We start from the raw sequence: 19,986 nt of genomic DNA on the forward strand, positions 1-19,986 counted from the left end.
AGGATAAGAAAGCTTCTAGACAGATGAAGACCCTGAACAACAAAATGCAAGAGGGTGTAGCTTGCCCTTGAATTTCTATATTTCTACTATCGTGCTTTGCTCATTTATTTTCGTCCTGTAATTTTTCATAGTTACTCTTTTTACATAAGCTGCAATTTGAATAGAATAGACTTGCTCAATTATATTGATGTAAAAAAGTGATCCTTAACACATGTTGATAGAGCAGTAAGTTTTCATAATGTTGGTAATCAGACTAGCTACTTAAGATGCAAAACATTGAAGATTGGCCTCAAAAACCAAAAAGTGCCAATTTGGGAATATCAACCTATCGCAAAAGGAGTAATCTCTTATGTAGCCTATGTCGTGAACTAAGCAAAAATGTACTCTAGTAATTTAGAGTCAATACCAATTTAAGTTAAGAGGTTTGTCATTTTAACAGGATGATTTGTGAGCAATAATTTCTACTCATTAAAAATAGTTTGCATTATTCTAAATCATTAAAATACAACATCAGCAAAGGAATAGTTAGCCAGCAAAAGTGTTTGGGACAAATCTTAGAAAAGGGTTTCTAGGAATTTGTTAAAGGTTTTATGGGGTTTTAATAATCTAATTTGCCAAAAGAAATAAACACAACCTCCAAATGAATTAGTTAAGAGCAATAAAACAATAGAACTATAATAATAGTTATAAATCAAAGAACAAAGATTAAGATAAGAGAGACATTTCTGAGTAAGGACGAACTGATGTCAGTAAGGACGAACTGATGTCAGTAAGGATGACATAAATCAGAGATTTTAGTATAAAAGTGTAGTAAATTATATTAGATGATGTATAAATGTGTGAATGAATTCTATTACCATGAACATCCTATTTACCATGATTTATAAGTCTAATAAAGGTAAATATATTGAAGGATCCTTGCTATTATGGTAATTTTGACAATATTAATTGACATCTTCAATCTTAGGAAATGTTGACTTAGTGATTGATATCTCTTTGATTCGCTCCTTCAATCATGGGGCTTGATTGTGCTTGCTGCCCAAGCATTCATTACATGTCTTCAAATGGTCCGAGCTTTGTAGGGAAGTTGCCTTTCTCAGAAAGGCTCAGTAAGGCGGTCGATTTACTCAAAAAGGTGCATTAAGTCCGTGCTGTCTGTACTCAGCATGGACCACTGTGCGAATGATATTTCGTCAAACAATTGATCCATTTCCTGTTTTAGCTTTATTTGATTGATTCCATAGTCTTCATAAGATCTTTAATTGATTGATGACTCCTTAATTGACTCGATCATGTCCTTGATTGATGAGCTATAATTTATTGAATATTCTTTTATATCTTTGACCATGCATCTTTCCATTTTCAGCTTGCTTCCTTATTATGTGTGAGTGAAGTCGATTATTAAATTCTTTGATTGATCTTTTCCTATTTTGTAGTTTGCTAAGAATCTTCTCCCAACAATAGCCCCCAGTTTTTCTCTCTAGAGATCTATCTAGAGAGAAAAATTGTAGAATTGTCGATTGCTGCCGTACTCAATACGTAGCTTGTAAAATTGACGGTAGTGGCAAATGTAGATAAATTTTTTAGAACTTGTGTGGTAACTTGTAAACTTTTATAGCCCCCAATGTTTTTATTGTGTGTTTTACGAACATAGTGTCTCACGCGATGTCGCTCTTAGTTTTGTAGATGTATGTATACTATGTTGTGTAGAGATTTTGCGAATGTACCGTTTGTGAATAATGTATGTGTATCCCTTGTATTTCGTATATGTATTGTATCATTGTATGTATCTCACATGTATGTATTTCAGTTATATTACAGTATGTATTTCAGTTGTATTACAGTATGAATTTCAGTTGTATCTTTCGGTACTGACTGGTCAGATTTGCTGAGATGTCCGTACTCAGTTTTGATGTTTGGAACCTGCTTAACATGTTGGAACTCAAAAAGGCATATGACATGTGAATATTTATATTAGTGTCTGCACCTATTTTTTACAACTACTTTGAAAAAGAAAACGATAAAAGGTTGGAAATCAACAAAGCGTAATAATTTCAACGTTAGGTGAGTAATTTCAAGAGTAAGTAAAGACAAATTGATTTGGTTCGGTATGGTTCCTAACTGAGTACGGATAAGAGAATTGTGTTTAAATTTCAAAAAGACATCAATTTTATTCGGTTCCGAACTGAGTATGGACGGAAGAAATGAGTTCAGAATTCAAAAAGGACAAAGAAATAAATTTACTTCTGTTCCGTACTGAGTATGGACGGAAGAAATGAGTTCAGAATTCAAAAAGGACAAAGAAATAAATTTACTTCTGTTCCGTACTGAGTATGGACGGAAGAAATGAGTTCAGAATTCAAAAAGGACAAAGAAATAAATTTACTTCTGTTCCGTATTGAGTATGGACGGAAGAAATGAGTTCAGAATTCAAAAAGGACAAAGAAATTTATTCGCTTCCGAGCCGAGTTCGGAAGTCAGAAATGCAACCAAAATAAAGAGGAACATCTAAAGCCCCCAATGATGGGATGAGAATCTAGAGTACATAAAAATAACCGAGCTAAACATGCATTGAAAGAAAGTAAGGAAAAAGTAGGTAAAATGTTACTTGAAACGAGTAATGTTTGCAATTCTCCGAATGGCATCACACCAACTCAGTTTGTAACAATCCGTTCATATTGGTCCTCCTCAAATCGCACTTGGGCCATAGCTTTAGCTTGCACATCTTCGAATGTTGCACAAGGGTACTTGGTTAGTTCCTTGTAGAGCCCATCTTCTTCAAAAAGGCCTTGACGGAATGCTTCAATTGCAGTGGGGATGTCACACTTGTAGATCTTTACTTTCTCCTTGTTAAAGCGATTCAAATAATCCCGGAGTGTTTCATCACTTTGTTGTCTAATGTGGTATAGGTCGCCTGATTGTTTCTCGAGAGGGCGACTAGTTGCAAATTCTACTTTGAACAGGTTGATCATTTCTGCAAAAGATCTAATAGAATAATTAGGTAAATTAATAAACCAAGTAAGGGCCGGACCTGATAAAGTGGCTCCAAAGCTTTTGCACATGATCGCCTCTCGAATATTTTGTGGTACAAAGCTAGTCATCATCTTTTGTTTGTAAAGCGCAACATGTTCATCAGGATTTCCGGTACCATCGTATGTTGGCATGTTTGGAATGACAAACCGCTTTGGAATTTCCACTAGATCAATGGATTCGACAAAAGGTGAGTCGGCATAACTATTGTCTGCTTCTTCCTTGATTGGCCGAGGAACACCGGAGATCTTGTTGATCTTTTCTTCTACTCGCTTGACATGAAAATCCACTATCTTTTTCAAAACTGACTCTTCCCTACTTAGAACGGACTGGGATTCCCCAACTTTTTGATGAAACAAAGCACAAGGCGGGGTACGATCTCGAGATCTGAAAATTTCTTCGTCTTCACGTCTCGAATTGATATTTGTTGATGCCATTAAGTGAACTTGATTCCTCAAGGATTCGTTCTCAAGGGTTAGTTGGGCTAGTTTGGCTTGTGTTTGGATTTTCCCTTCCAACAATGTTTCTATTTGGATTTTTTGTGAGTCTAGGGTTTTCCTCAAAGAATTCATTTCCTCATGGAGGTCGGCCATGGTAATCCATCCTTGGTTTCCGGACATGGCTTGGATTTAGGTTTTGTGTTTAAAGGTTTTAGCAAATTTTTTACTACAAGCCCCACGGTGGCCGCCAAATTGTTTGGGACAAATCTTAGAAAAGGGTTTCTAGGAATTTGTTAAAGGTTTTATGGGGTTTTAATAATCTAATTTGCCAAAAGAAATAAACACAACCTCCAAATGAATTAGTTAAGAGCAATAAAACAATAGAACTATAATAATAGTTATAAATCAAAGAACAAAGATTAAGATAAGAGAGACATTTCTGAGTAAGGACGAACTGATGTCAGTAAGGACGAACTGATGTCAGTAAGGATGACATAAATCAGAGATTTTAGTATAAAAGTGTAGTAAATTATATTAGATGATGTATAAATGTGTGAATGAATTCTATTACCATGAACATCCTATTTACCATGATTTATAAGTCTAATAAAGGTAAATATATTGAAGGATCCTTGCTATTATGGTAATTTTGACAATATTAATTGACATCTTCAATCTTAGGAAATGTTGACTTAGTGATTGATATCTCTTTGATTCGCTCCTTCAATCATGGGGCTTGATTGTGCTTGCTGCCCAAGCATTCATTACATGTCTTCAAATGGTCCGAGCTTTGTAGGGAAGTTGCCTTTCTCAGAAAGGCTCAGTAAGGCGGTCGATTTACTCAAAAAGGTGCATTAAGTCCGTGCTGTCTGTACTCAGCATGGACCACTGTGCGAATGATATTTCGTCAAACAATTGATCCATTTCCTGTTTTAGCTTTATTTGATTGATTCCATAGTCTTCACAAGATCTTTAATTGATTGATGACTCCTTAATTGACTCGATCATGTCCTTGATTGATGAGCTATAATTTATTGAATATTCTTTTATATCTTTGACCATGCATCTTTCCATTTTCAGCTTGCTTCCTTATTATGTGTGAGTGAAGTCGATTATTAAATTCTTTGATTGATCTTTTCCTATTTTGTAGTTTGCTAAGAATCTTCTCCCAACAATAGCCCCCCAGTTTTTCTCTCTAGAGATCTATCTAGAGAGAAAAATTGTAGAATTGTCGATTGCTGCCGTACTCAATACGTAGCTTGTAAAATTGACGGTAGTGGCAAATGTAGATAAAATTTTTAGAACTTGTGTGGTAACTTGTAAACTTTTATAGCCCCCAATGTTTTTATTGTGTGTTTTACGAACATAGTGTCTCACGCGATGTCGCTCTTAGTTTTGTAGATGTATGTATACTATGTTGTGTAGAGATTTTGCGAATGTACCGTTTGTGAATAATGTATGTGTATCCCTTGTATTTCGTATATGTATTGTATCATTGTATGTATCTCACATGTATGTATTTCAGTTATATTACAGTATGTATTTCAGTTGTATTACAGTATGAATTTCAGTTGTATCTTTCGGTACTGACTGGTCAGATTTGCTGAGATGTCCGTACTCAGTTTTGATGTTTGGAACCTGCTTAACATGTTGGAACTCAAAAAGGCATATGACATGTGAATATTTGAATTTCAAACTTGTTTCCACAATACCAGAAGTTACAAAACCTTTTTTTTTTTTTTTTTGGACAAGATCAGAACAGAGGAAAATTTATTAATTAAAACTTTGAAGCATCAAAAACAATAGCATCAAGAGCACAAACTGGTACCTCTTCAATCCAGACCCTCATAACATCAAAGCAAGTACTAAGTTTAGCAAGTCTATGTGCGACACCATTACCCAACCTTCCTACATTAGATAACTCAATTAAAGAACAAAGTTAAGGCAAGTAACGAATGTCCCTCACTATAAAGCCATACTGGTATTCTCAAGCCTGTTAAATGATGATAATGTTTTAGATAATCAGTCTCCATTATCACTTTGTTCAAGCCACCATCAAGCGTAATAGATAGGGTGTGCCTAGCAGGAGTAGCAGCAAAGGCGTCCAGAACATCCACAGCAAAGCTCCCCTTAAGCTTGCAGCAAGTGGGCGAGGTGGCAGCCATCACATCTCCACCATGGTCGCAAATTACGGAGACCCGCTGAACTATACAAAAAGCAGGCAGCATCAGAATCCGCTTTAAAAAGGCTCATAGCAGGAGGCACCCAGGTATTACGAACTGGTTGTCTGCTGCAAATATTGGAGGGGACCTTCTTTACAGCTTTTCGGATTACATCATCAACCAATCTGAATTCTCTTTTGCTCAAAAACCAGGCATTTCTTTTCAACCAAATACCCCAAAGCAAATTCCAGCAAAAAATCCCACACTCAACATTTTAACAAAACCAATGGAATAAACCCAGTTTCTTATAAGATAGGTTCTCACCTTTCATTGATTCCAAGCGAAGGGGCAAGAAGTGGCATATTTCCATGGCTGAATTGAATAAGAACAGAGTGTGCATCAAGGTTTCAGCAGATTCACCGCACACTGGACATATGTCGTCAATACAAACACCTCTTTTCTTCAAATTACTGCGAACAGGGATCCCACCATTGAGAGCTCTCCAACCACAATGTTTATTTTTGGTAAGACATTTGTAGCCCATAAATTCTTCCAAACCCAATTGTTGGGTGACACGGATGAAGAAGCGCAAGATGGGTCTCTCTTCGCTAATTCCACATAGTAAGCGCTTTTGACAGAAAACTCACCATTATCTGAATGGTGCCAGGTCCAGCTATCCTCCCCACAAAAAAGAGCAATACAAATTTTAGCAATTTCATTCACTTCCCATCTTGAGAAGCTATCACTCAAAATTTCAGCATTCCAAGAGCCCTCACACATCAAATCAGAAATAACTTTAATAGCCTCATCCATAGTCTGCAGTCGTGGCAGAGCTTTGAAATCAAGCATATTTGGGATCCATGGGTCCCTCCATATGTCAATTGAGGATCCCTTCCCAACCATCTTTCGATCCCCCTTTCTAACTACATCCCTTACAGACAAATAGACCTCACGTGAAGCTAGCACTTAGAATCAATTCACATCCATGATGTCAACATTCGAAAAATATTTGGAAAACGTTCGAAAAATTACAGAACTTACTAAAGCAAACATGAGATATATAGCGTATCATCATGGAACTTACCAGTGCCATCGATATACAAAATTGCACGACATTAAATAGTAGCATACACAAGACACTGATAATAATCAACCAAAAATATTTAAACTAGTAGAATAAATTTACATCAGGAATTTTATCCAAACTACACTTTCCATTTGAGAAATATGCAAATTTAATATATAGATTTCAAACTATATCGTCAACAGTTAATACAGTTAAACATAATCAGCATGTTTTCGGCAAGAATGCTACACATTAATTGATGGTAGAAAGCTTCCTCAACTGTAGACTTGCCAAAGTAATCAAACAGCTAAATATTGAGCACATTTTGCCAAAAATTGTGTAGAAATTTAAACATTCAAAACTCACTTAGGTCATAGATCATATTTTTTCAACAAAATTTAAATTTCTTTCAGAACTAATTTCAGATGAGCTAAAATACACAATAGATTTGTTATTAAAATAAGTTATTTTAACAGTTTTGGCAATTAGATTATGTAAGGTTAAGACTAATCAGCCTCAAAAATCACAAAGAAAGACTATTATTTCACAACAAAAGGAGTCTGATGTAGCTATGACTTCCAAATCAGCTAAGCTAAGCATAGAACTGGCTCAGTGTTCAACAGTCTAACACCATTTGAAGTTCGGAGTTTGGATGATGTAATAGACCAACATTAGGAAGGGTATTTTGGGAAGTCTAATGCTTTTAGGGTAGTAGTCCTTGACTCCTTTGCCTTAGTATAAATAGGGGATAGTATATGCACTAAGACATCATGTGAATTGTGAGGAAAAATGTGATAGTAGTAACCTCAAGTTAATAGGAGAGTGATAACCTAAAGTTATCAAGAGAGTGATAGCCTTAAGCTATTAATCTATCCTTTTGTACCCAAATTATGCCATTATCAATCTAAATTATCAAGCTTTTATATCTTAATTAGTCCTTAAATCAGAAAGTACCAAGTCAGTCCATAACAGATGACTAGTCAATCTTGGTCAGAACAAACAAGATTGGAAAACAAACAAAACTAAATCCTTTTCATCAAGCTGATGTATAGAAAATCATAAGTATACTAAACATATTCAAATCAACCATTAGCTATTTCGTAATACAAGTGAACAAAATTGTCAACAAAATGCAATTTCCAGCAGCCATATGTTCCATGGCTCAGCTACAATTCCAATCTCATTACCACAATAACAGATTTTAATAAAAACAACCATCACACACGGTTTAATAATTTAAGACTTTAAGTTACTGCACCACAAACCAAAATAAATAATGTCAAATTCAAAATGCAACCCAAGAAAAATAGTAAATTGATCAACTACAACAAAACATTCTTTACTTTTCAACCAATCCGAAACATAATCAACCAAGGAAGCAATAACAATTTAATGATATCCACCTTCTATAAAAGAGATACTATACTTTCATACATTGTTGTATTGCAATTCATACATTGTTGTATTCCAATACCAAAATTTGATAACATCATCCACAACCAAATTAATTAATGTAATACTCCGTGTAAGTAATAATATTGAAAAGTAGAGTTAATCAAAACATGACAAGCATAGAAAAGAGACAATAAATCAAGAAACAAGGATAAGCAATTAACCCACGATTTTCCGAAGCGCCAAACTCATCGACAGTCAAAAGGCGAGAGCAAACCCGAGTAGCCCAGATCACGAAAACCGCCGCAACAATAAACCCAGGTGTAGTTCCAGTAGAAGGAAGAAAAAGCGAAGACGCAGAGTAAATAACAATAGGCATCAAACAATACCCAACAACGCTAAAACAACGATAAAGATCCAAATTCCCATTTCTACCAGCAAGAAAATTCAAGATGGTGTAAAGAAAAATGGAAGAAATAGCAATCCATCCAAGAATGACACCAAATTGAACTTTGCCAGCGAGTAATTGGAACAAGGCGAATGCGATGTAGTACAAGAAAGGGCCGGAAAGGTCGGGATCGAGGTGGAGGGATGAGTTGAGTCGAAAAGGGTTGAGTAAGGAGCGAGTTTTGTACCAGATTAAGGAAGGATTGATTTCGAGTTCTTCGAGGAGAGGGGGTTCGGAGGAGAAGAGGGGGGAGGAGGAGGAGGGGATGTGGTGGGGTGGTGGGAAGGAGGAGGAGGGGGTGGTGGAGGAGATGTCGAAGGACATGAAAGGGAGGGAGGAGGAAGGGTGTTGGGGTTGGAATGGAGCGGTGGGGAGTTGGCGATGGTGGAGCATGTTGGGGTTTGGGGTGGTGGTGGTGGTGGTGGTCGGAGATGGGCCGGAAGATGGGAAGGAGACGGGTGAGATGGTGAATTCTTTCGGCATTTTGTTTTGGAAGGAGGAAAGAGAGTTGTGTAGTAGGAGCCTAGGAGGGTCCTTTACCTTTACCTTTACCTTTACCTTTACCTTTAGGTAGCAAATGGCGGTTTTGTTGATGACTGTTCTGTACTCATAGAAAGTAGCGATGTCAGTGGGGCGGGTAACCTACTCTCAGTTTGGCGGGTGGTGGAGCGGGGATGGGGATAAAAACCATACCCCCCATGGAAAATGGGACGGGGATGGATTTTAAGTTGTACCCGCCCCATCCCCGCCCCACCCACCTCATACCCACGTCTATATATCTTAACAAGCAAAATTATATACTTAATACTATTTTATAAAATAATAATGTGAAATAAAATATTAATTATAATACTTTGTACTACACTTATATTATAAACACAAATGTGTGTAATATTAAAAATGTTTTTTTTTATTATAATCCGTATTAATTACGTAGGATTGTGTATTTGAGAGACGGAGATTAGGTGGGTCTTAGGTGGGGATTAGAAAGGTCTTTGGTGGGGATTAGGTGGGGATGGATATCCAAGTGAAGGGTGGGGCGGGGATGGTTTTGGAGTTGTACCCGCCGGGGCGGGGATGGGAATGAACATTGGACCCGCCGCGGGGATGGGGATGGGAAGACCAACATCCGCCCCGCTCCACCCCATCCCATTGACATCCCTAATAGATTGTACTCGGTCGTTTCCTTTCTTTTTTGACGTTCAGCCACGTCTATAAAATTTGTGTAATGTTCTAAACTTTTAATGTACTCATATAGGGGTATATAAATATGTAAATGAGCCAAGTACTAGCACGGTCCCAGCTTTCATGTTTATCAAACGAGTTTTTAAACAAGTGTTTCATATAATTAAATCTTAGTTATAAACCTATTTCATGAACTTATCTAAACAAGCAAATTTACATTCGTGTTCAAGGTCATTTATTAAACGAGTTTCAAAATTTATTACATACTTCCTCTGTTTTCTTTTGGATGCAACACACCTTTCAGCGCGGTAATTAAGAAAGGTGGGGTTTACATGATATAATAAATTTTAAAATTGGATGAGTGGTTGTTAGGAGTGTAATTTTGTGGGTCATGTGCTTTAAATAAGGGATATAGTATAGTTTTTTCCTAAAGTAACTTTTCTTTTATAGTGTGTTGCAAGTATTGTGACATTTTCTTTTTAGGGAAGTGTTGCAAGTAAAAGAAAACGGAGGAAGTATAATTTACTTTTAATCTTAAACTTTATTTCAATTCATTAAATATAACTTAAGCTCTAGAAAAGATAGTTTTTTCCCGGTACACATAATTAGTTTTATTACCATTTAGCAAAGATAAGGTAAAGAAAACAGGAGTCTTAATGCTTGATAGTTGATATATACCATACAAACCACAGATTGGCAATATTACCCAATCCATATACTTTGCTATTATCATTTATAATGTTCTGGCGCACAACAATTACAAAATTTTTGCTTTGAGACCTCGATTAATATATGTTTCTAAATCTTAAAGTATGTAGCTTTGGAGTTAAAATCTAAAGGTTATAGAACATCAAATTCATCATCTTCATACTGCGCTCTTAAGAAATCTAGATTCATGCACTTGAGTTTACACCATATAGAGACCAATAAGAACTTGAGATTCTCAGAAAGGCACAACCGAGCTGTCTTTAATCTACCAACATCAAGTTCTTTTTTTCTAGGTCAATTTACAGAGAATATTACTAGCACTAACAGAATCCTAACACTTTGTCACAGCCTAAAGGTTATATCACGCATTTATAGACTACAGAAGTCCATTGGGAGCGCTAGTTGCATAGGTCATGCAGTTGAATGTTTCCATTGTAGCTACCGCTACATTGTTGCTTACCAGGAATTCATTATCCCCGAGCTTTCTCCAAGTCGGGAAGATCTACAATGTACATGAAAGAGGTTCATCAGAATAAATTGCACAGATACTGCACCGTCTTAATGATAGTTTTTCACAGAAGATTGGTATATACAAACACAACCGAGATCATTCAAAAATAACAAATGAGCAATCGAAAGTAAGATCGCTTGAATGAAACAAGGTCTTAGAACTCACAAAGTAATCCATCATCGTCACTGCTTTCTCCATCATTATCCTGCAAAAGACAGATTACGCCCACGTAAGTAAATAGTACACATCAATAATCCTCATCTCAAGGGTAGAAATTCATTGTATAGAAATTAACAGGTATGTTATATATTACCGCAGCAGTATCATCATTGTAGGCCAACTCAGCTGCAAGCGAAACAGAAAAGTTTTTAGCAATAAATTGATGCCTTACAAGAAACACTTAAAAAGGTACACTCGTAAACAGATTAATCACAATTCCATATACAAGAATGCCAACTCTAACCAAGATGTCATAGACCCATTATCGGCCTCCACCGAGCCACCATCGAGGGTGTACACAAGGAAGAAAAGTGGAAGAGGGGACAAGAATCAACCACAGCAGTTGGCTGAGGACACTTCAGCACATGAAGACAAGGGTCATTACACAAACTCTAAGGGAGTGGCAACAAGGGTCTGATTTCTATTTTGCTAAAGTGCAGAAGAAGATAAGCTCCAATCAATAATAGGTTATCTTTTATTGTATGGCTTGATTATATAAAGAGCAGTAGAATAGTTGTGAGGATTATGTGGTTATTTGAGAGTGCTATTTTGTATTGAGAGTAGAGCCTTATGCTACGCTCATATTGGTTAATATATAATTATTTGTATTGAGAGTAGAGCCTAATATATAATTATTTGTATGATTATAGTGGTTCAACAGTTAAACTCAATCATATTTGATACGCTGGCATATTAAAAAGAAGGAATTTACATAGCAGGTACATATACACCACAATTTTTTTTACAATTATCGACCCATTCGAAAGAGTTACAGAGGGATACAAACCGTAGAATTTCTATTTAAATAAAACGATGTGCTCCCATTGGTTTGACAACACATAATCTAAAGAAAAACAATTGGCGTTCTCAATTTATTGTGTGTTATTTGGTAGTGGAGTATATTTTTTTATTATTGTTAGTAGGAAGGGAGTCATTGCTTTTTGAGGGATTAAAATGTAATATAAGGGAAAGAATTAATAATATAGATAAATGGGTCTTTTATCCCAAGGAGTAATGGATTCTTCATGACACATCCAAATAAAAACAAAAAACTTACAGTCTGACTCTTCGTCATCTTCATCACGCCATTTATTCCAATCAACTTTCAGATATGGAGGAGTTTTTTCTTCTGATTTTAGAAGTCTTTTCCACCAACCCCTCTGCTCTTTCTGTATTGAGCACAATATATTCCTCCATCCTGTTTTAGCTTTACACCCCTGCAAGGAAAAGGTAAAGGACTGAGAATATGAGCACTAAATTTCCTAAGAGCCTCCTAACCAAACTTCCAAGAAGCACAACATAAGATGCTACACATCCTAACCCCCAAAACAATTGATCAGAATGCTTGGCCGAGTTGTCATAATGTGACGTGTTATTTAAAAGATCATGGGAAAATGATCATAAGAACACTTGTAGCTGTTTCAATCAAAAAATGTTTCTACCATTAAATGCTCCAAACTCTTGACAGTTACAAGATTTTGGAAAAATTCTACAGAACTACTAATTAACAAATAATGTACGAAACTATGAATTATTACACTATGTAGTCATTCACAGATTTGGTCATAAAAACAAAGGTCCATGTCGATACAGCTCGAGCATATATGTGAGACTGCTACAATGTAGCACAGGGAGCTGTTTAGAATGGCTCAAACTAACACCAACACTATATATCAGTGCCACCAAAGAAGCCCCAACCATGTAAAAAGTAAGGAGAAGTGCACAACCTATAATTGCAATTATAAAAAAAAAAAGGTGTTACCTATTAATCTATGATACCAAACATGATGATATATATGGATACATTGAACTGTAAATAGATAAACAATTTGCAAGGATAACACCTGGATCTTGACTAGTCTCTCTGTTTTCCAATCATGATGCAAAACGAAAATTCTTATTTCTCATTTCCCATTTCCACTAAAATGGCCTCTTGGCCAGCTCTAACGTGGTCGATGGCTCGAAGCTAGTGTAAGTTCCTAATTCATCCACATCCTATGGAGCAAAGAAAAATGATCTTGCATTTTGTACTGTCATTTCATTTACATTACCCCACCAAAATCAAAATTCTAAATCCTAACATGCTTTAAACATTTTCTGGTAAAAGTTTACTACTCCATACTTCCATAGAGCATATGTGATAAATTCATTGTTATTACTTTCATCACCCCTAGGTAATAAAGTTTTTTTTTTTTTTTTTTTTTTTGTGTGTTGACATTAAGAACTACAGCCAAACTTTTTTACAATTATGTATGTATTCCAACTATGTTGATGCTACTCAAGAACAGGCATTATCAACACAAGTGACATTGTAAAATAACCATAGTACCATACTCATGCATAGGTCAACTTTTTTCACACATAATTACAAGCATATCTCCAGAATTGCTTCCATAAATGTTGGGTTTCTATGGATAACATAAGTGGGGGAGCACGGCATGATTGTACGTAAGAACTAACATGTAAGATAATAAATAAATAAATAAATAAATAAATAAAAATTAAAAAAAAAAAAGTGTAAAAGCTAAAAAAAAAAAAAAAAAAGTGAAACTCCAAACCTTGTTCTATATTATTTTACAAGCACATACTATACATTTCAAGGGAGATGAATAGTTGCATACTTGAGGAGAGGAGTCTTCTTTAGGAGAAGGTATAACCGTATAATTATAATGTAACATTCTACTTAAGGCAAATATGATCCCTTTTCTTCTTGTCAAAAAAAATAATCTATTCTCACATAATATAAAAAAGAGTTCTCACAAGAGCCTCTTTACATATAAGATAACCTTCAATAACTTTTCCTGAACTTGAGAAAAATTTGTCCCCCAAACTTCATACATAGATATATTATTTCATATATTTTCAAGATTGAAAAGGGAAGAAAGTAAAAGGGAAATCTTCTTTGCATTTTTCATAAATTAAGATATAGATTATAGAAAATGAAAAGAAAGAAAGAACAATAACAACAACGCACAAGCAAAGATATTCATTATCCCACAAGCAATTCAAGGGCATCCGATTCATTTTATTAAATAGATCTTAAAAGAGTTTGGTATGATGGTATCTCAATATTAAGCTAATATAATTACTGGAATTTAAGATGATTAACCCAATACTTCAAAAAAGAATCCCCCCTCCCCCCCCCCCCCCCCCAAAACCCTCACCCGTACCTTAGATCCGAATGGAGATTGGAGGTCATTTTTCCCAACAAAGAATGCAAATGACATGCATCTAACTTCACAGAGCATAAGATACATAGGAAGCTTACAGAGCATCACAACTATACTTATAAAAGAATAATTTGCTATATCAAGCAGCAGTAGCTTCCTTACAGTTGTCAAAGCAAATAGAGCAGCAAAAGTTAAAATTAAGGGAACAAACCTCAGGTGCTATGGCTCCATACAGATCCAGAGTAAATTCATACTTTTCTTCTTGTGGCCCAGAGGCTGAAAACTTATATAGTCCCTCAGGCTCACACTTCACTACGATATCTTTGGCTTCAGGCAATGAAACTGTCAAATAGATCTTATCAGCGCGTTGAGCCCAGAGGATCTCTGGAGTGCGACTGAAAACAGAGAAAAACAAATTTGTTTCCATATTAATACATGTTTTGACGAGAAGTAAAACAAGATGCATAAAAACCAATGAAAGATTGCATTAGATTCAAGTCATTCAAATATGCAAAATTACAAAAGACACTCCGTAACATTTTTTTTTCAAATGATGATATCAGTTCAGGTATACAAAGCAACTTGTATCCTCAATAAACACACAAATCATATCACTTACAATTGCAGCCATTAGCATACATTTTGCTAAACCAATCTAAGCATGATGAACAAGAAAATCCAAAGGGGGTTCAGTAACAGTGTAACAACCTACATATAACAACTAACAAGCACTTTATTTTTTAATTTCGACTTTCATAGTTCATGTTCAATCCTCTTTAAACAACAAAGAAATTACAGAGTGTACAAGCTGCTTACGAGGAAAATGCAACACAAACAAGTTGTCTCATCACCAGAACAAAACCCTCAACAAAACAAAAATTACACAAAAGTTCCAAAATCAATTGATCACCCATCAATCCATTACTTTTATTTAGTGCAGCTGATCCAGAACTAGACTCCAACTAACCAGGATTCGAACCGGGCTCCAAAGGCACGAACCGGAGACATCTAGTTAACCATCCAGTTTCTTTCTAAAGGCGTCCTCGAATGACATTGAAGGGTCAGATAAACGCAGAAATTCTTTCTAAATTCCACCATAAACATAACAAATTCATACAAAATTGACATCTCAAATTATAGCATGCAAATAAAAGAAAACCCATCAAAACCCAGGAATTTTTCACAGTTTATGATGAAATTGCTGCATAAAATCATGATCCAAGAACCCATTTCATATTAGGAAAAACAAACAACAGATATAAACACAATATTAATTGAAATTTTCATTCCCGTTAAAGAATAGAGAGAGAGTAGCAATTAGCGAACCTCATTGTGGTAGAATGGCGGTTAAAAGCTTCTGAATGAGAAGTGAGAAGTGAGAAGTGAAGTACGAAGTGATTTCAGTGTTGTTGATACTGAGGGTTTCAATAAGTTTTGCACAATAATGCAGTTTCAATTTCCCTGCAAGGTGTTTAAAGAAATACTCGGAAGTCGATACTACCCCGTGCCCGTATATTTTGGTCAAAATACAAAGGTTACAATTAGTATTATACTAGGTTAGATCCCATGCCATACACGGTAATTTTCAGTAGTATTATCAATACTATTTAATTAGCGTAAAATAATTGTCTAAAATTGTGTGAAATACTATACTACCAAAATATTTAGTAAAATAAAACATAATCATGAAAAGACGATAAACTAATTATGTACTTAGAAATTATGCATTTGATCGTATGATTATTTTTATGCATTTCAATACGATAAAGTTAAAGCTATATATGTATCTAACCCCGCAAAAATGTTACCTTTTACGCACTACATATTATTGAAGATTTTCTCAAAAAAAAAAAATAAATAAATAAAAGAAGTGAAATACGACATCTTTAAGGGGGTGTTTGGTTCGCAGAGTGGTATGAGGTTGGAATAAGGAATGGGGTTAAAGTGGTATCGGGTTGAAACTTGATACTTAGGGCCTGTTCACATTTACTGAACTGAACTGAACTGATTGGAGCTAAACTGAACTGAACTGATTGGAACTGAACTGAACTGAATTGAGCTGAAATGAATATTTTATATGAGAGGGAAATTAAGAGCTGAACTGAACTGAACTGATTGGAGCTGAACTGAACTGAACTGAACTGAACTGAAATTAAGTAAATATGAACAGGCCCTTAATACCATGTGTTTGGTTTAATTCTGGAATGGAATATCTCACTATTCTCTCCTTTTATTGATACCTACCCCCCCCCCCCCCAAAAGTTTCTAAACCCCATACCTCATGGGTTTGGGGTATGGGTTTAAACTTCATACTTTTGACAACAAAACATATGGTATGGGTTTTAGCCATTCTAAACTCATACTTCATACCTATTTTCCACGAACCAAACACCCCCTAAGATATAAGGTTTATGCCGGAAAGGTACGAATGTGGAATAATTTGGAAACATTGGGTGCTTGAGTTGAATCACTTAACTTTGACCCTATCTTTCTAGAACATACCAACATTTTATTAGAATCGTTTCAAAATGTAGTATTTTATTACAATAATAGTATCGATATTTTAAATAGTGGTAGTATTTAAGATGTAGAAGAAAGGAAAATTTGATTTAAATAATTCAACCTTTAACGTATTTATTTTTAATAATCCAACCTTTTGATTATTATACAATAATCCAAGCTTTGGGGGGTGTTCTATTTTATTAGGTCAAGCAGGTCACTTAACCTATAATAATAGGTCACCTGCCACGTGTCGCATTATTATTTGTCCAGATTTTTTTTTAATCTTTTTTTTTAAACACTTATTTTTTCCTTTCCTCTTCATCTTCTTCCTCCAATCCTCCCTTCCACACCTCCATGAATGGCTACCCATTTCCGGCCAGACCTTTGCCCACCACACCTCAACCTCACCTCCGGCAGCATGGAACTCCACTCCACCAGCCACCACCTTGGTTGAAACCCGGAAACCCGACACCCCGAACCCAGAAACCCGACTTCGAACCCATAAACACCCACCCACAATCGAAATTATCGAAACCCCTACCCCACCGCCGATTTTATTTTTAATTCTCTCTCCCCCAAATCCCTCTTCTTATTTCTTTCTCTCTCTGTTTCAATTTCCCTCCATTTGCAAGAAATTTTCGGTCTTCAAAACCCTAGAATTTACCCCCAATTTATGTCGATGTTGTTGTAATTGGTGGCTGCTTGCGGTGGTTTAGCGATGGCGGTTATGGTGGTGGTGGGAAGTTATGGCTACCGTTGGTTGTGACCAAAGTGGGCGGTGGTTGTGAGTTACTTGAACGACTGTTGTTCGAGGCTGTGCTGTTGAATTGGTGATTTGGTTGAAGTGTGGACAGTGGTGCGGTGGCGATGAGGGTTGTGTGGTGGTTTCAGGAGAAAGAGAAGAGAGCGAGGTTGTATGGGGGTAGTCGGTTGGAGCAATAAGGGTGTGGCGTGGTGTTTTAGTGGCTGGGGGTCGTTGAGTGGGCACCATCCCAGTGACGGTGGTGCTGCGGTGGTGGCAGCTATGGGGTAGGAGAAAAAGAGAGGTGGGTGGTGGGCTTAGTGGCCGTGGGGAAGTGGGAAAGGCTGGGGAAGGGGGAGAAATGAGGGTTTTTTTCTTTTATTTTTTTTGATTGAATTTTTTTTAAAAAAAAAACTATAAAGAGGTTTAAAAAAAAGGAAAAAGGAAAAAAAACCGGTTCATCAAGTAAGTGGTCATATTGGCCTGATAAAATAAAATGGGATATAAAGCTTGGATTATTGTATAATAATCAAAAGGTTGGATTATTAAAAATAAATACGTCAAAGGTTGGATTAAATAAATCAAATTTTCCTAGAAGAAAAGTATAAGATATTGATTTGATATCTGCATTTCTTAGTGGTATCTTCTAAGACATAACTAAAACAAAAGTAGCTAATCTTATGTAATTTTGCTTTGTTGTTGAATAAAAGTTCCCATCTTCCTTTATTTATTTATTTTTTTTATAAAAAAGTAGTTGAAAAATCTAAACAAATTTTTATCTATATGGTAGAACATGTTAAGAATATTTTTTAGATTATAATTGTCAATATTTTTTGAGGAAAGATATGTGAAATCCCTTTAACTTAATTTAAATATATAATTACTATATAATAGTATGGAATAACAATAAAAAATAATATTATTTTTGTAAGAGATTTTATTTCCTTAATTAATAGATTTATTTTTTAAAATTTAAAAAAAGAAAAAAAAAATAAAGACACACCAGAAGATGACACGTGTCATTGCTGGTGTGTCTTTTAGTATATTGTTATTGATGATTGATACTCCTGGAGTATTATGGATCATGGTACTCCTTACACAATATATTTGAGTTATTTTGCGAACACTTTATGTTATTTTGTTTAAATGTTGTGTTATTTTGTTATAACAATATGTTATTTACTTATTTATTACTTCAATAACATGTACTTTTTTAAAAATAACATATATATAAATTGAAACAATAATAAATTCACATCAAAATAACAATAGCATTGTTGAGTTTTAAGGCATCATGAATAAAATCAAACACTTTATAAGATACTAAATTTCTGGACATAAACACATTTAAACCCTTAAATTGCCTTCAAATCAATTGATTTCTAAGAAACTCGGAAAATTAGAAGAAGAAAAGAGGAGAGAGAAAGTGTGTTTGATTTAGAGTTGGAGTAGTGAGAGGAAGACAGAGTGAGAGTGAGGTTGATTCCTCAAAAACCCATAAAATTGAAAGAAGAAAGGAGAGAGAAAGTGTATGATTTTGTTGGAGTTGCTGAGAGAAAGAGAGAGTGAGTACGGGAGGAAGATGAATGAGAAAAGGGCAATATAACATACATGTATTTAAAAATAACATATATATAATTTAAAGTAACAAAGAGTTAACATCAAAATAACATGAGTTTTATAAAAAATGGAGTACCGTATACATGGTACTCTAGGAGTATGATAGAAATTGTGATCCTTTTAGGGCTTGTTTGGCATCATTTTTGGTTTTCAGTTTCTTTTTTTTTTAAAAAAAAAAACTAAAAACCAAAAAATAAAAACACAAGAAAAAGGTGTTTGCACTTTTCTGTTGTCAGTTTTCAAAATTATCATGATTTTAATAAGTCTATATATTATTGATTCATTATGTGACATATATAATATACTTTTATTAAACAAAAAACCAAAAAACAGAAAACCACAACGATGCCAAACGAACCCTTGATGGATTGCTTTTTTATTTATACTAGATTAGTCCCGTGCGGCCTCAGTCCTAGGCATAGGCAAAAGGTCCGACGGCCTAAGGCCTAGGGCTGGTAGGGGCCTATACATAATGTCAACTTTGCTCTAGTAATAAACAAAATACAGAGTACTAAAATTGATTACAACTTAGGCATTGTTCTCTTCACCTTAAAAAAATAATATTAAGTAAAAATAATTTTAGTTCAGTAAAAATAAGTTTAGTTCAGTAAATTTAATTTCAATTTAGTAAAAATAATTTCAGTTCAGTAAAAATAAGTTCAGTTTAGTAAAATTTAGTTTTCTTAAAGAAGAATTATAATAGAAAATCAGTAAAAATAATTTCAATTTAGCAAAAATAATTTCCGTTTAGTAAACTAATTCAAGTTCAGTAAAAATAATTTAAGTTCAGC

General features: G+C 35.0%; 2 protein-coding genes across 2 annotated transcripts; both read right to left on the bottom strand.

Annotated features, from left to right (window-relative positions):
* Positions 1 to 5,314: 5,314 nt before the first annotated feature.
* LOC145597950 (uncharacterized) lies at positions 5,315 to 9,089 on the bottom strand. Its single transcript, XM_081654230.1, has one exon. It carries the CDS (start codon positions 9,019 to 9,021, stop codon positions 8,254 to 8,256), a length of 768 nt encoding a protein of 255 aa, XP_081510356.1. The 5' UTR covers positions 9,022 to 9,089; the 3' UTR covers positions 5,315 to 8,253.
* Positions 9,090 to 10,554: 1,465 nt separating this feature from the next.
* On the bottom strand, positions 10,555 to 15,793 carry LOC145598841 (co-chaperone protein p23-2-like). The gene is made up of 6 exons (XM_081655237.1): positions 15,658 to 15,793; positions 14,543 to 14,726; positions 12,219 to 12,378; positions 11,256 to 11,287; positions 11,108 to 11,147; positions 10,555 to 10,933 (listed from the first exon to the last, which is right to left on the bottom strand). Exons 1-6 carry the CDS (start codon positions 15,660 to 15,662, stop codon positions 10,902 to 10,904), a joined length of 453 nt encoding a protein of 150 aa, XP_081511363.1. The 5' UTR covers positions 15,663 to 15,793; the 3' UTR covers positions 10,555 to 10,901.
* Positions 15,794 to 19,986: the final 4,193 nt, after the last annotated feature.

Source organism: Chenopodium album, chromosome 20 (assembly GCF_948465745.1).
Source record: "Chenopodium album chromosome 20, dcCheAlbu1.1, whole genome shotgun sequence".
Classification (NCBI taxonomy): domain Eukaryota; kingdom Viridiplantae; phylum Streptophyta; class Magnoliopsida; order Caryophyllales; family Amaranthaceae; genus Chenopodium; species Chenopodium album.

Bases quoted from the DNA above. Each gene is read 5' to 3' on its own strand.
- LOC145598841 (XM_081655237.1), bottom strand. The intron at 11,148-11,255 runs GTAATATATAAC...TGTCTTTTGCAG, and splicing joins ACAATGATGATACTGCTGCG to GATAATGATGGAGAAAGCAG. The intron at 10,934-11,107 runs GTGAGTTCTAAG...TGTACATTGTAG, and splicing joins TGACGATGATGGATTACTTT to ATCTTCCCGACTTGGAGAAA.
- LOC145597950 (XM_081654230.1), bottom strand. From the start codon at position 9,021: ATGCCGAAAGAATTCACCATCTCACCCGTCTCCTTCCCATCTTCCGGC.